Source organism: Petaurus breviceps, unplaced genomic scaffold (genome assembly GCF_028583685.1).
Source record: "Petaurus breviceps papuanus isolate PSGF00001 unplaced genomic scaffold, PetGlider_PUasm1.0 188, whole genome shotgun sequence".
Classification (NCBI taxonomy): domain Eukaryota; kingdom Metazoa; phylum Chordata; class Mammalia; order Diprotodontia; family Petauridae; genus Petaurus; species Petaurus breviceps.
In genome coordinates, this window is record NW_027185804.1 from 15,695,363 (window position 1) to 15,710,670 (window position 15,308).

The following is a 15,308-nucleotide window of genomic DNA, read 5'->3' on the forward strand; positions in this document are numbered from 1 at the left end:
GTAAAATGATCTGGAGGAGGAAATAGCAAACTATTTCTGTATTTTTGCCAAGAAAACCCCCAATGGGATCACAAAGAGTCAAACATGATGGAAATGATTGAACAACAAAAAGGAGGGGGCATTTTAGGTGCAGTAGAAAGATGCCTTTTCTACCAGAACTCATCCTTTCTAACTGCTTGTTAGTAGGTTGCAGGTGGAAACCTTTGTATCTACAAAGGTTCTAAATAACTCTTGCTTTTTGGTTCTGAAATTTACATGGAGATAGGAGGCATGATGTAGTGTATGGGGAACAAGAAGGCTAGTATGACTGGTTTATAAAGGTCTGTTTTTACCTAGACATTAACAACTTGGCTGCAAGGGTTCATAGGTCAGCAAATCTATAGTAAAGAACACACACTGCTTCTAAAAGAGAAATAAGAGAGATATTCCCAGCAAGGCACCAACACCTGCCTCTCTTGATGGCATCAATGATAAGCACATGTGTGCATGTCTAAGGAACAATTTGCAACGTGTCTTCTGCTTTCTGCTTTCTGCTCCCTGTGCTTTCTGGAGGAAAAGTAACTTGTCCAATCAAACTGGCAGGTAATTAAGGGTTGGAACGAGGCCACCTGACTTTCTCCTGTCAAAGTCTTGGTAGACCTGTCTTCAGGAACCACAGGTGGCAAGCGTGTGCGTGCATAACAAGCATCCCTAGGTTTGTCATAACTCTCTGCTCCCCGGAGTGTGTGGTGACAATCATGTTCTTTTCAGAGCTTCTTTTGCCCTAGATACAGGTCTAGGGAATGAAGTGAAACCAGCTTTCTCTGCTCATGCAATGATTAAGCCTAATTAAAAGTTAAGAGTGAGACTTTCAGGAAAAAGGCAAAATTTCCTATGAGCACCAGAGGGCACCACTTTTGACCCTCATAATTCTTGATCTGTATAGTATGATTAAAGCTAGAGTGTAGTTTCCTATTTTAAGGTAATTATCAGGAGAAATACTGTGGCATTGTGATTAGAAAAGTGACCTTACTGACAGGAAGACCTGAATTCAAGCCCTGCCTCTCGTTAATGATGGCTGTGTAACCTCGAGGAAGACACTAACTCTGTGATCTGGACTCTGTCCCTAACACCCTGGACTCTGATAAGGGAGATTTTGCCCAGTCTTGGTCAGACCCAGGGCTACACATCACTTCTGGGCCATTTACCAACCATGCCACCTACATGAACAATACCCTGCTCTCTGCTCCTCTTTCTTCTATATGTTCCTCCCCATCTCCTTTAGAATGTAAGCACCTAAAGGGCAGGGAGGGTGTGCGTTGCTTGCTTATTTTGCTATTCTCATTGCTTAACTCAGTGCCAGCACATGGGAAATAGTTACTATCTTCACATCATTCATCACGGCAAAAGACTATTAACAGTAGAAAAAGTACTGATCTCCATTGTTTGAGTGCTTTCTTACCAGGAATTAATTAAACACCTCACTACAATCCCTCTACTTTTAAAATCACATGTCTGGTCCTAATATCCTATAGAGGATATTGGATATAAAGGTCACCATTGAGACCTTATACTCTCTTCACCCAGGTTAGCTCCATTCGTTATCAAGAGATGGTTTGGTGAAATCATGTACCATACCTGGAGAAAGGAAGATTTGAAATCAGTCCCACTGCAGATATTTATCAGCTCTGTGATCTGAGCAAGTCCCTTAAACTGTCTAAGCCTCAGTTTTCCTTGTCTGCAAAATGGGGATAATAATAGTTCACATTTATATAGAATTTAAGATTTAGAAAGACGCCATAGCATCTAGGGATCTGACCTAGGAGTCAGGAAGATCTGCCTCTTCTGACTCTTGGTCCCCAGGCCACTTTTTAGGACAACAAAGTGTATAAATAGAAAGTGCTTATCTGCATTAGCAAAGGGAGTTTCCTCCTGGAAAATGCCTTATACCAATGAGATTAAAGGTCCATCTACTCTCCCTTCTCCCAAAGCCCCAGAAATAAGTAAGTAAAGATTTACAAAGGCCACCTTACATTATCTTATTTGTTCCTTCAATGCATCTCTGGGAGGATTAAATAAAAATCATTTACATAAAGCACTTGAAGTTTTGTGTGCTATTTAATACCTCCAACATCTTTAGGGCACTGTTCCTGTTGGAGACAGCCAGTAACCCACATATTCGAGGGATGCTTTGGTTTTCTAGCATTCCAAGGGGTAACTTTGTCTGCTATTTGGTTACTATACTCTTGCTCCAAACACCAGGATTTGCATGGGTCTGAGGACTGTGACCCAGGACTTTTAATGTTGGCACAGATCCCATCAGAAAAGCTAGTTAGCTCTCTGATGAGCTGTGGGATGGAATGCATTCCCTGGCATCGCTTAGCCCCACCCAGCTGATCCATTGTACACAGAAAAGTGAATGAGGGCTTCTCTAACTAAGTTATTAAGAGCCGGCTTTCTGTAGTCCCTGATGCCTCTGCTTAGCCAATTGAATTCCCACAAGAGTCCTGGGCAAAAGCTACCCTTCCACAGAGAGGAAGCCGGCAGCTGCAAATCTTAAAGGAAAACCCCAACATCCTCTTAAGTCTGGTAGAGGAGTTAAGAGTTGAGAAACATGAGTGCATGCCTCCCACTTCCTGGAAAGAGAGAGAGCTTTGCAGGTTTGGTTTTGTCTTTTCTCCAGTGGACAAAGAGCTCTTCACCTCTCTCTGGGATGCCTGGAGACACAGCTGCTCTGAAGAAGGTGGCTTTGACCTTCCTGAGTCTCCTAACCTTGCCTTAGAACCACCAGACAGCTTTCATTGCTCCCTGTGACATTTTACAATGTCAGCTGGGAGAGTTGAGCTGGGTCATCTTTCTCCTGAAGGCTTCCAGCAGGAGTTCACCTCCCACCAAGATGTCAGCTCTGCTGAATGGCACGTTGATTGCAGCCAACTGGAAAGCCAGCTGTCCACCTCTGTGCCCACTGGTAAGCTTTCACTGATGGGAACTTTTTTTCTTCTTCTCTCTCACCAGGATCTGCTGCCTTACTTACCTGTCTGCCGATTCAATTCTGATTATGGGGAAAATGTGTTGGTGCAATCTGTTCATCTGCATGGTGTGAAAGCAGATTTCAGTTTTGGGTTTTTGACTCTTTATTTTCCCTCAACTTTACAAATAACTCTTTGCAAAATAAGGATGATGATGAAGATAATGACTAGACCAGAGGATTTTTATATTTGTGTCTGTGTTTAGAAAGTGAATTGTCAGAAAAGTAAACTTATCAGGGATCAGGAACACAGTAGAAGGTTTCTCTGGACAAATTTGGTCCAGGAATATTGTTTTTTTTGGGGCGGGGGAGAGGCTGAACTAACTTAAGACATTAAGTAACCCCTACCAGTGTGGATTCCAGAGACAACATCTCGGTATTTTTTCTTCCACCTGATTTATCTCAGGGCCTCTAAGAACAAGGCACAAAAATTAAAAATAGATTTACTGGTTTCTTGGCCTGGGGCCTACGGTTGTCTTGTGGCTGACATTATTCCTGAATTAACTTAGATGTTGCACCTGCAGATGAAATGAAGCGACTCTGAGAGTATAAATTTAGTTTATTGAACCTACAGGTGTTACTTAGCCAAAGAAAGGGGAGAAAAAGACAAAAACAAACACAAAACCCCCAAATTATTCAGAAATCAGTCAGGTCCTTACTTTCCTTATTCAATTCCCAAACGCTTCTGTATTTTAAGGCACAAAGGCAGAAATAATCTTTTTTTTTTTCACTGATGAAGAAATTTAGAAGTTTTGTTTGCAATCAGGGGCCTCTCTGATGAACAGTTATAAGATGTGTTAGAATAACTGGGATTTAGGCTCTGAGGGGAAAAAAACAGCTGAACTAAATTGATAAAGCCTCCTGTCTGCCTGAAGGAAAGTTTTAATTCCATTGAGAAGCTATCTCTGCTTATCAGAATCCCTTAGTTGTTGTATAAATGTCTTCAGCTGGCAAAGCCATTATTTCTCTGAATGGTACCAAGGGTTTGGATCATACATGAATGAAAAAGACTTGAACAAATATTAAATCTTTTAGCCACCCTCTAGACTATTATTTCCTAAAAATCTCTCTCTCTCTCTCTCTCTCTCTCTCTCTCTCTCTCTCTCTCTCCCCTCTCCCTCTCCCTCTCCCCCCTCCCCTGCCCCCTTTCAACATTTATCCATTAATTCATGGTAAACATTCTCTCCACAGATGTTCTATGTTACATATTTTGATGTATGTGATAGCTTAATCATGTGTACGTGCTGCTTTGCTCACTCTAAAAGCTTAATAAATATCTGTACATGATTTGACATATAAACATGTGTACCAGAGGTGGGAGGAGGGATGACTTTTATTTCAATCTTCACTTTCATTCCCAAAGGGAACTCTCTGTGAAAATCCTCCTACAAATTCAAATAAACAATTCATCTATAATTTGTTAATCTTCAAAATTCCCTGGGACTCTAAGAAGTTAAGTGATTTGCTTGTCATTCAGTCATTTTTCAGTCATGTGCAACTCTTTGTGACCCCATTTGGGTTTTTCTTGGCAGAGATACTGGAGTGGTTTGCCATTGGCCTCTCCAGCTCATATTTTTTTTGTGCGTGAGGAAATTGAGGCAAGTGGGGTTAAGTGATTTATCCATTGTCACACAGTAAGTCTTTGTCTGAGACTAAATTTGAACTGGGCAAGATGGATCTTCTAGACTGCAAGCCTGGAGTTCTATCCACTGAACCACCTAACTGCTCCTACTAAAGTGATTTGCTCTGGAGTCCATAATCACAATATGTCAGAGATAGGACTTGAGTCTGGGTTTTCCTTACTCTGACTCAGGCATTTATTTACAATGCCATGCTGCATTTATATGTTTGATTCCCAAAGAATAATTGATGACTAGGGATTTAGAATCTCTATCACAACACTTTGACAGTACAGAGGCATTCTGATAAAGAAGATGGGATAGGATCAAAGTCCTGAGTAGACTGCAGGGGTAGGGAACCATATGTGGCCTCAAGGCTTCACAGTCCCCATGCCTGCAGGAGAGGGATTTGCCTTGGCAAGGAGAAAGGTGAGTTCTTCATTTGAGACTGGATGGAGGAAAAAATAGTAGGGAAAGGTGTCTGGGTTACATGAGATGAGGAAGACATGAGACTTTTTTTTAAAGTGAGGTGCTTGTTGACTGACACACCAACTTGCCCAGAATCAAGCATGTGGGAAATAAAAGACCTGAGAATCAAACCTAGGCTCTGTGACTCTTAGGCAAGTTTCTTTTCTCCTCAAAAATCTACAGAAGACCTAGCAATTGACTTGGAGTCAGGAATTCCTACAGTTGGCACTTATCTGTCCTGCCTCAGTTCCCTTATCTGTAAAATGGGGATAATAATAGCACCTAACTCCCAAGGTTGTCATGAAGGTAAAATGAGATAATATTTATAAAGCACTTAGCAAACCCTAAAGTGTGTGTTTTCTTACTTTCTCTTTCCTTCTCTCTCTTTCCTGGTACTCCCTTCTCTCTCTCTCTCTCTCTCTCTCTCTCTCTCTCTCTCTCTCTCTCTCTCTCTCTCTCTCTCTCTCTCTCTCTCTCTCTCTCTCGCTCTATATATATATATATATAGCTATTATTATTATTACTGTGATCATGATTATTCTTCCTTCATAAATACTACATTACATGCATTCTGAACTACTTAGTAGCTCTTCCCCAAGTATCTTGCACTTCTGTGAATTTGCAATCTTGTTTCTAATACTTGGAATGTCCCACATCCTTCCTACGTTTCTCAGAAGCCTTGCTCTGAGGCTCATCTTAGATACCGCTTTCTTATTGATGCCTTCCATGCTTCACACCTCCCTCTCTAATCTTAAGATGTTCATTTCCTCTATTTCAATTTTCCTCATATAACTTTTATTTACGAATGTGCCATATATTCTTGACATAATATAATTTCCTTTGAGGGATGTGGCTGCTTTGTTTTTGTCTTTATCCCTAGTCATTTCTTGATCTTTTCATGCCAATATTCAACTGATGATGTGTCTTGGCTGTGAGACATGGAACATTAGAGGCTCTGAAGAATTGAGAATGAACGTGACACAATGGATTAAGCACTGAGCATTATGGATTTCCTGATGATTTGGGTTTAACATTTTATGGCACATAAAAATAAATTGAAATGCTATCAGCTCTTAAAGAATATCACACAAAAGTCAGTGGAGAAGCCTATTGTGGGTGTGCACAGTTTGCAGTAGATCTCAGATGGAGAATTTTGAAGAAAATCAGAAAGAGATGATAGATGTCATCACAGAAATGTGTGATGGAAACACAAAATGGACATTGAGGGAGAAGGATAGCAGTTACACAGCCCAAATGATCAGCTTGTATGCTCATGGTCTTAGAGGAAAGTGAATAAGACATCTGGCCCCTTTGGGGGAATATCTTATACTGAACTTAGAGGGATGAACACACAGATATGGAAGGGATCATCCCAACCAATGGTATCACTTTTTTTTTAATATTCAAACAGATCTAGGATCTCATCCTCTCCTCCTAAAATGAAGGCCAAAACCCATCCATAAACTGCATAATCCATGCAAACCTGACCGTCCTGTGAACATCTTCTTTGTATCCTTCCCAAGTTTTCCACAATGGAAGTACTTGAGGTACAAAGATCCTGCATTTATCCTTTTGGTTAGCTGGCAAATATTCAGTCAATAAACATTTATTTAATGCTGACTGTATGCCTGGCACTTTACTAAGCACTAAAGGTCAAAATAAAGGCAAAAGACAGTGACTGCTCTCAAAGACTTCATAGTCTAATAAAGTGACAACATGAAGTCAATTCTGTAAAAATAAACTATAAAAAGAAAAAAAAACTGGTAAAATGATTCTTTATTCCTATTCCTTCCCGAAACATTATGATTGGAGAGGACCACTAAAGGCTTACTATAGGTAATAGAACATAAAATAGAATTTGAAGGAAGCCAGGCCTACTAGGAGGTAGAGATGAGGAAGGAGAGGATTCTGTTCTTTGGGGAAATACCAGTGAAAATTCCCAGAATAAAAGATGGAATGAGTGAAAGAGATCAAGGAGTGATGATGAGTAGTTTGCAAGCATGATGAGTAGTTTGCAAGCTTTTTAGAAGTCAGTGTAAAACTCAGTTGCAATAATTTTATTATTCCCATTTATCCTAATATCCACATGTATTTCTTGATCAATTAATAAGTAGCAGGAACCATAGTTGGGGATAATATTTTAAAAAATCACAGGGTCCTTACATTTTAGGCTCTATTGCTTCATTATTATTGATATAAGCTATTAATTTTTAAACTATTTATTTTAACTCATGAAAACAAATAAAGGAATGGAAACAGTAGAGTTTAATCAAATAACAATAATGAACATGCAAGATGAGAAAGTATCAAAAGAATAAACAAAAGAAAATGATTGTATGTGTCTATAAACTTCTAATATTTACTGATTTAACCATCCCCCAAGTATTCCAATTGACTCATATATTGGGTAAGGCCACATGCTTCTCTTTTCAGGGTTCTGCCATTCTTCAGGCGTCCAAGTTTGGGCAAGTTCCACATAGTTATATGAAAGCTACTACCCATGTTTGAACCTCAGTTTCCTCACCAATCATATGAAGAATATGGATTTGGTGAATTCTTTTGGGACTCTCCATGTTTGGCATCCTATTGTTTTCTGTTATAGAGCCTTATTGTTTCCAGTTGTGAAGATATGGAGTTTTGATATTAAGAATGCAGACCTTGTCACTATCTTCTTACCTAAGGGAAAAATAATTGTTTAAGCTAATTAACTGTATATAAACCAGGTAGTCGCTTAAGATACTCAAGAAGGAAATCTAAAAACAAAAAAAACAAGTCTTTTGTCTTGAGGCATGTGTATTTGAAAAATAAACATGTTAAGTGTAATTTGGAACAGCTAAGGGGCTCATTAGATAGAGAGGTGGGTCTGCAGTGAGCAAGAACTGAGTTCAAATCTGGCCTCAGGTATTTACTAGCTGTGTGACCCTGGGCAAGTCACTTAATCCTGTTTGCCTCAGTTTCTTCATCTGTAAAATAAACTGGACAAGCAAATGGCAAACCACTCCAGCCTCTTTGCCAAGAAAACCCCAAATAGGGTCACAAAAAGTCAGAACCAACAGAAATGACTGAAGAACATCAATTGCACCTTATTTGATCTATGTGTGAAAGTGCCAGAAAGATTATTTAGATTTATGGCCTCTTGTGCCTGTCACTGTGATCAAATGTTTAAGGAGCCCCTATTAGCTACTGCCAGATAAAGCAGTCTGTTCCCACTCTCTCCAGAAACATCTGAGTCTCTGTTTTGCAGAAGGAGATACCAAGCTGAACGGCATAGTATTTGCTCTTAAAGATCCAATAGTTTTAGTAAGTAGCTCATAGTTTAATGCATACAAGGAAGTAATCAAATAGGGAACTAGTCTCAGAACCAGGAAGACCTGAGTTAAGTACTTGACCCTGGACAAGACACAACCTCTCCAGGTTCTAGACAACTCTCTCATACTATAAGTGACAGAGAAGGTGTTCTCTCACCAGGAAGTTCTCCTTGCCAGGACTATCTTTGGGCCTGTTTCTCTCCCTAAGAAAGCAGATGTAATCAGCTGTCTTAAGCAAATCATGTTCCTCTCCTTGGGTATGTATGCTAAAATGTCCTTAAGCCTATACTTTCGTAGACAGTTTGGTCTCTCAGCATTTAGCCAAAAGGATTAGAAGAATGATCAGGACTACGTTATTTCTTCATGTTAGTCTATGACACTAAAGAGATTAGCACACTGCCTTACACATAGTAGATACTTAATTTTGTTGATGTTGTTATTGTTGAGTTGAGTGTGTTAATGTTTAGGGCCAGCATGAAAGACATAGGGTCACATCTGTCTTATGTAGCCAAAGCAACAACATACAAATAGAAACTCTAATGCTACACTAGCCCCCATTGATGGATGCTTAATGTCCAGAGCTACATTACAGAGAAACTGTCCCACTGTAACTCTACTCTGATGAGACCACCTCTAAAGAGGTAGATTTGGTGCTGGGTGCCTCACTTTAGGAAGGACATTGATAATCTTGGGGAATCACACACAGAAAGAACACATCAAGAGAGTACAAAACCTCAGATTTGTTCGATGTGAATGACAGGTGAAGGACCTGGGGTTATTTAGCCTAGAGAATATAAGCCTTAGGTTGTATGTTGTGTCATCCCATGGAAGAAGATGTAGGTTTGTTCCATGTAGATCCAGGAAATGGAATAGGAACGATGGCAAAAGTTATAAGGAAACAAATTTATACCTGATGGGTTGGGGTTGGGGAACAAGAAAAAATAATTCTGAACAAATTAGGATTTCCAAAACTAAAAGGTAATCCAAAAGAGGATTTACATATGGAGGCAGGGGATTCAGTCTTAGTGTAAGGCTCTTCAAACAACATGTGATTGAACATTTGTGAGAAGTATTATTGGGGGAATTCTTATTTGCGTTAACATTCTTGACAGGTTTTATCTGTTCCCAAGTGACCTCTGAAATTCCTTTTAAGTCAGAAGTTCCAGAAATATAATACTAACTCCTTTCTAAGAGAAACAGGGCTGTTTTAAAATCCTGAATTTATAGATAAAGAAGGAAAAATGAGTGTCAAATTTCATTTCACCAAACTAGCCGAAGCAAAATCCAAACCCAAACCCAAACCCAAGTATTCCACCTACCTACAGTCTGCTGCATGTTCCCAAGAGACATCCTACCTATGGAATAATTGAACTGAATATGAGCACCACTAGCTGCTCAGAAAGGAGCTACTTTACTCTCCAAAAGGAGTTACTATTAAAAACATGGCACAAACTGACATGTTTTCCTCCCAGTGTGGCAGATGTTTACAGACTCTAAACATATGGCTTAGAACAAGTGCCAGATCTTTTAGAATTAATACCACGTTGTTTCACAATTTCTAAGAACCTTCTCAGTAAGGAAAGGAAAGCCTTTAAGAAAGAGGGCTGAGAACACAGCACAGTCAAAGGCATATTGGAATTTTGTACTGCCTGGAAACCCAGAGACCAATAAGCTTCACAGAGTTTACACATAGCATCCCATTATGATAGTTGCTGAAGTTTGAAGAAGAACCTTAAGTCTAATATCCAAGAAAACTTCTCCCTCTATCAATAAAGATATAACTTGCCTAGGATGACAGTGTATGTGCTTGAAAAGAGCTTGGCAGGTTGAATAAACTCCTTCATTGTACGAAAGAGGATATGAAGTCATGAAAAAGGCAAATGATTGGCTCAGGAGCAAACAGTAAGTAAGTGGGAGAATATGTCATAGCATCATAGCTCTAAAGTGAGAAGAGATTTCCAAATCTATTTGCTTTAAATCCCCCATTTGACAAATGAATCTCCCAACCAGAACTCTTTCCATTGTGCCACACTGTCTGTATTTTATTTACTTCTTAGTCTTCTTTTTTAAGTGTAAATAACATTTTTTAAAGCAGTTGGGGTTAAGTAACTTGCTCAAGGTTACACGGCCAGGTGTTTCTCGGTGTTTACTAATTGTCTCGGCCCAGATTCGATCCCAGGTCACCCCTACTCAGGGGCTGGTGCTCTTACTCGCTGCAATACCTAGCCACCCCAATAAAAAGTATTTTTTTTTGCTTTTTGGAGGGCAATTGGGGTTAAGTGACTTGTCCAAGGTCACACAGATAATTTTTGTGTTAAGTGTCTGAGGCTGCATTTGAACTCAGGTCCTCCTGACTCCAGGGCCGGTGCTCTATTCACTGCGCCACCTACCCGCCCCTGTACATAACATTTTCTAGTACTTTCTGCTTTATGGAAAGCTTTCCCTGCTTCAATTCAGTGGGGTAGGTCATACAAGGAAATTATTAGCCACATTTGATAGATGCAAAAAACTAAAGTTTATTGAATGCAATTGCCCAAGGTCACATAGCTAGTTCAGTGATCCAGCCAAGAATTTAACTCAAATTTTTTCACATTCTTGGGCTCCTTCCACCATACCACTCTGTCTTTCTACTTAATAGCTTTGTGGGTTATAGAACATTGTGTACATTTGAGTTTCTGCTGTGTTTTTTTTAATGGATGAGTGATTCCCTTGTTAAAGGGAACTTCTAATGAGGAAACTCCTTCTATTAATGCCAGTGGGAATCTTTTCTGCAACTTGAAGCCTGAGAAAATTGTAGGGAATCAAGAGGGTAGATTACTTACAATGGGTCAGACAATTAATCTGTGTCAGAGGCAGATCTTGAACCCATGTATTCCTGTCTTCCTTACACTTAGGCCAACCCTCTATCCATCATGCCTTGCTATTGTTATCATGCTATAAGTGCTAATGGAAAGAAATTCCAAAACATTACCTGAAAGAGTAAAGGAGGGAATTATGGGCCCTGTAAGCATATCTCAATTGAGCTATAGTTAAAGTGGTCTTCTGCTTAGTTGAAAGTAAGTAGTAGTCCATCCCTTTATGGAGGTACTTTTATACCCTACATGTATTGATGCTTTCCTTCATACAATATGAATAAATAAATGAATGAAAATGCACTTATTAAATCCTTTCTCTTTGGCCTCCACTATATGGAACATTCAAGATAAAAATGGAAAAGGAGACAATCATTTCCCTCAAAAACCTTAAATTAGGAAGATAAAATACACATTAGGGAATGGTGACTGGGGATGCCTATTTTGCTTGTAAAGTCTCTGAGATGGTTCATGAAGCATTGGGGCAGTAGTAGACTGTTACTAGTAACCTTTGCTATAACAATACTTGTGTTGCTTTGATTATGGTCCCAGGGATGGGAGGATGGGGAAGAACTGGGGCAAAGGGCAAAAAGATAGCACTGCAGTTGACTAGATGCAGTGGGCCTTGCCAGGCGGTCACCATGGCAACAAACTGGAGAATCTTGTCAGTTATTGGCTGTTTGGATTGCTGTCCTCATAGAGATGGGTCCGATTATGGTGGAAGTCAAGAACCTCTTTGAGCAAGGGGCATCTGTGACATACTAACTGAGAGAAATCACAGCTAATCACTAAGCATTGATTAAGACAGCCAGTAACTCTCTAAACCAGGCATAATTCCTATCAAAGTCACCCTTTTCCCTTCAGATATGGGATCGATGCTTCTACAAAGTGACAGACTCTGAAGGGGGAAGAACTTGGTCCAGCATTTGCTGAACTTCCCCCTGATACTCTCTGATTAATGCTCTCTAATAGAGTAGAGTCTCTCGAGTGTTGCTTGTAGAATCTTGACCGTAATTGTAGAAAACTGTAAATGGTGTGTTATAGCCTTGTGTGTGCCAAGCTCTGTGGTAAGGACTTTATAAATATTATCTCATTTGATCCTCATAACAACCTGAGAGGTAGGTGCTATTATTAGCCTCATTTTACAGATGTGGAAGCTGAGACTGACAGAAGTTAAGTGACATGCCCAGTATCACACAGCTAGTAAGTGTCAGAGACCAGATTTCAAGTAGGTCTTTATGTCAGCACTGTATCCATTAAGCCATCCACCATGGTACAATGTAAAATCTCATGTGTTTGGAGTCAGAAGAAATGGCTTCAATGTGAATTTCTGTTATTTACAACTTACATCACCTTGGACAAGACACAACCTCTCTTGCACTCAGTTTCCTCATCTGTAAAGGATGTTGGACAAATGGCTCTATGGTTTCTTCCAGCTCTGATTGTCTGGGTGCTAATCCCAGCTCTGCTTCCTTCCTAACTATGTCTCCTCTATCAAGTAACTGTCTTTCCAACTTGAATGCCTTTGTGGTACGATAACCCTTTTTATTCATAAATGAAATATGCTCCCTCCTCACTTCATCAAGATATATCTTATGCATTCTCCTTGGACCACCAGTGAGTGCCACTTCCCAGAGATAACTTCCTCTAAACATAGCATTATGACATTTTAGAGACAAATGGGAACTTAGCAATCATGGAGTCCAACCCCTTCATTTTATAGATGAAAGGATAAAGCACCCAGAGAGGGAAACAAACTTATCCAAAGACACATAGCTCACAGGAAGGTGAACTAAATCTAAGACCTAGGCATTCTGCCTCCTAGTTCAGTGTTCTTTGCCACACTGTCTACCAAGGTTTTCTTCAATCAACAAGTGAATATTTAGTAAGCATATATTGTGTGCTACATGCTGTGGATACATCTACAAGGAATGAAACAATCCCCACTGACACGGAGTCTTGGTTCTAATGAGGTAGATGACTAGATATATAAGCATATGCAGAGCAAATATAAAGCAAAGAAATATAAATACATATAAAAATTAAATACACAGGGGAAGAGTGGGCACCAGCAGCTAGGGGCATCATCAACTACTTGACTCTCTTGACTCTCCTATGTCTTTTTGCTGCTGAGCACTGCACTATGTCTTAGTTTCATCGGGTTTCCTTCTAGAACCTTGATGTCTGCTATCCAGCTGAAGTCATTAGTTTGTCCAATATTTATGTTCGATATTCACTGATGACATACACTATTAATGCTAATGTGACTTTCAAAAATTGTTCAATTTCTATACAGCTGTCATTCAGTAAAATATCTGAATAAAACTTAATACTGGAAGGAACTGAGCTCCAGTATGATTACAATGATGATTAAGAAGCCAGGCTCTTTTCTGGTATACCTGATTCCAAGAATCCCTAGCTTCCTTCAGAGAACATTTTAGGGGCCACTTCTTACCTTTCATCTCCTGACTTGAGCCTTTTCATTGGCTGTCACTCTTTCCAGGAATTGCTCTCCTTTATCTCCCTCCTGGCTTCCTTCAAGTCTTGGCTAAGATCTTAGAATCCATCAGAACTTTTCCCAGTATTCCTTCGTTGTAGGATCAGATGCCTGCATATATTCTGAAACTATCTTCAATTTTTTTTTCTCTGTATGGCCTTTTTGTCCTGAACTGTTTCCTATTCTTCCAGCCCCCTCTTCTATTAGCCTCTGAACCTCTTGACGCCAGACTGTGATTTTGTCTTCCTTTGTATCCCCTGTACTTAGGTAGTACTTTGCTCATGGTAGATGCTTAAATGTTAGTTTGACATCATATATAATTTGCGTTTGCTTCCTTATACATGCCTTATATAAATGGGCTAGGTGCTGGGGATACGTCTACAAGGAATAAAGCAATCCAGAACATGAACCACTGAAAACAGGAATTATTTTGTCCTTAATGTCTGGTACAATGTTTGGCACATAGTAGGTGCTCAATGTCTGAGTTGAAGGGTCTTGACAAAGTAGTTCAAGGCTGAGTAGGTGAGTCATGTTGTTGTCATTCATCCCTCGTTCTTGAAGAGGGCCAATGACAGAAGGAGGGTGAGTGATACCTTGACTTGCAGGTGAATTGGATTTAAGTGAGACATGACTGTGCAAAGTCATCAGCCTCACTTTCTCCTCCAGAGTCATCAAAGTACAATGGCAAGACAAAGGTCAAAACAAGTGGCCCTGAAGTATTAGGACACTTTGGCCTTTTTAAGTTAAGGTCTTTCTCAGGTCTCAGCTTATTTGAGGTAATACCTATTCAGTAATTAAAAGCAAGGAGAAGAATTGAGGCAAAAGATGGCCTAATTTACCTTTATAAAGGAATCAGTCTTGGAGGGAAAGACCCTCAGAGTTTCTTATCAGAACAGAGATAATTGTTATTTATACTCACTCTAAGCCATTGAAACCCAGTGAACAAGAGAGGCTGGGCTGGGACTGATTATCGACCAATCAGTTAAAGCCAGAGTCATTAGGGTTTAAAGGCATAGTCAAATAGCTCCCTTTGAGTTGTAAGTGGTGACAAGGAACAGGAAGAAAGGATCTAAGCATGACGATTTTGAAGGTATTTGGCTTAATTTTCAGAAGGAGAAATTTAAAGGTTCTGGTTTGTTTAGGTTTTTTTGTTTTTGTTTTTTTTTGTTTGTTTGTTTTGTAAAAAAGTATAAGTCCTTTGGTCTTTCTACTGATTAAAACTCAAAGTAAGAATTGTCCAACATGAAATACTCCAGTTTCAATAATCAAATATGAAGATTCCTCTCTTGGTTGATAAAGCTACTTTACCATCAGAGTCAACACTAGAAATGGTTCCTAATTTAGAGTGGAATCCTTCTACCCTGGAAGGACTTGTTTCTTCCCAGTGTCTTAGAGAAATATCTAGTTTAAAATTTTGGCTATTGTCATATTCCTGAGGAGCCCTGGTGTTCTGCTTTGGGATCCCTTCAGGGATGAAATCCAACCTTCTGTAACTGAATAAAGATAAAATTATACATATGCATGTACAGATACATATACTGGTTGTATGTATATCTG

At 39.6% G+C, this 15,308-nt stretch overlaps 1 protein-coding gene across 5 annotated transcripts in view; it reads left to right on the top strand.

Annotated features, from left to right (window-relative positions):
• The first annotated feature begins 2,380 nt into the window (after positions 1 to 2,380).
• The window catches only part of ANO3 (anoctamin 3), a 538,169-nt gene continuing 525,241 nt past the window's right edge, over positions 2,381 to 15,308 (top strand). For 3 of the 5 annotated variants that reach the window (XM_069091310.1, XM_069091311.1, XM_069091318.1), the window contains exon 1: positions 2,381 to 2,947. In XM_069091310.1, coding sequence (XP_068947411.1) covers positions 2,803 to 2,947 — 145 coding nt within the window. In that variant the 5' untranslated portion in view covers positions 2,381 to 2,802. The remainder of the gene's footprint in view (positions 2,948 to 15,308) is intronic. The other 2 variants (XM_069091316.1, XM_069091324.1) reach the window with 1 other exon arrangement.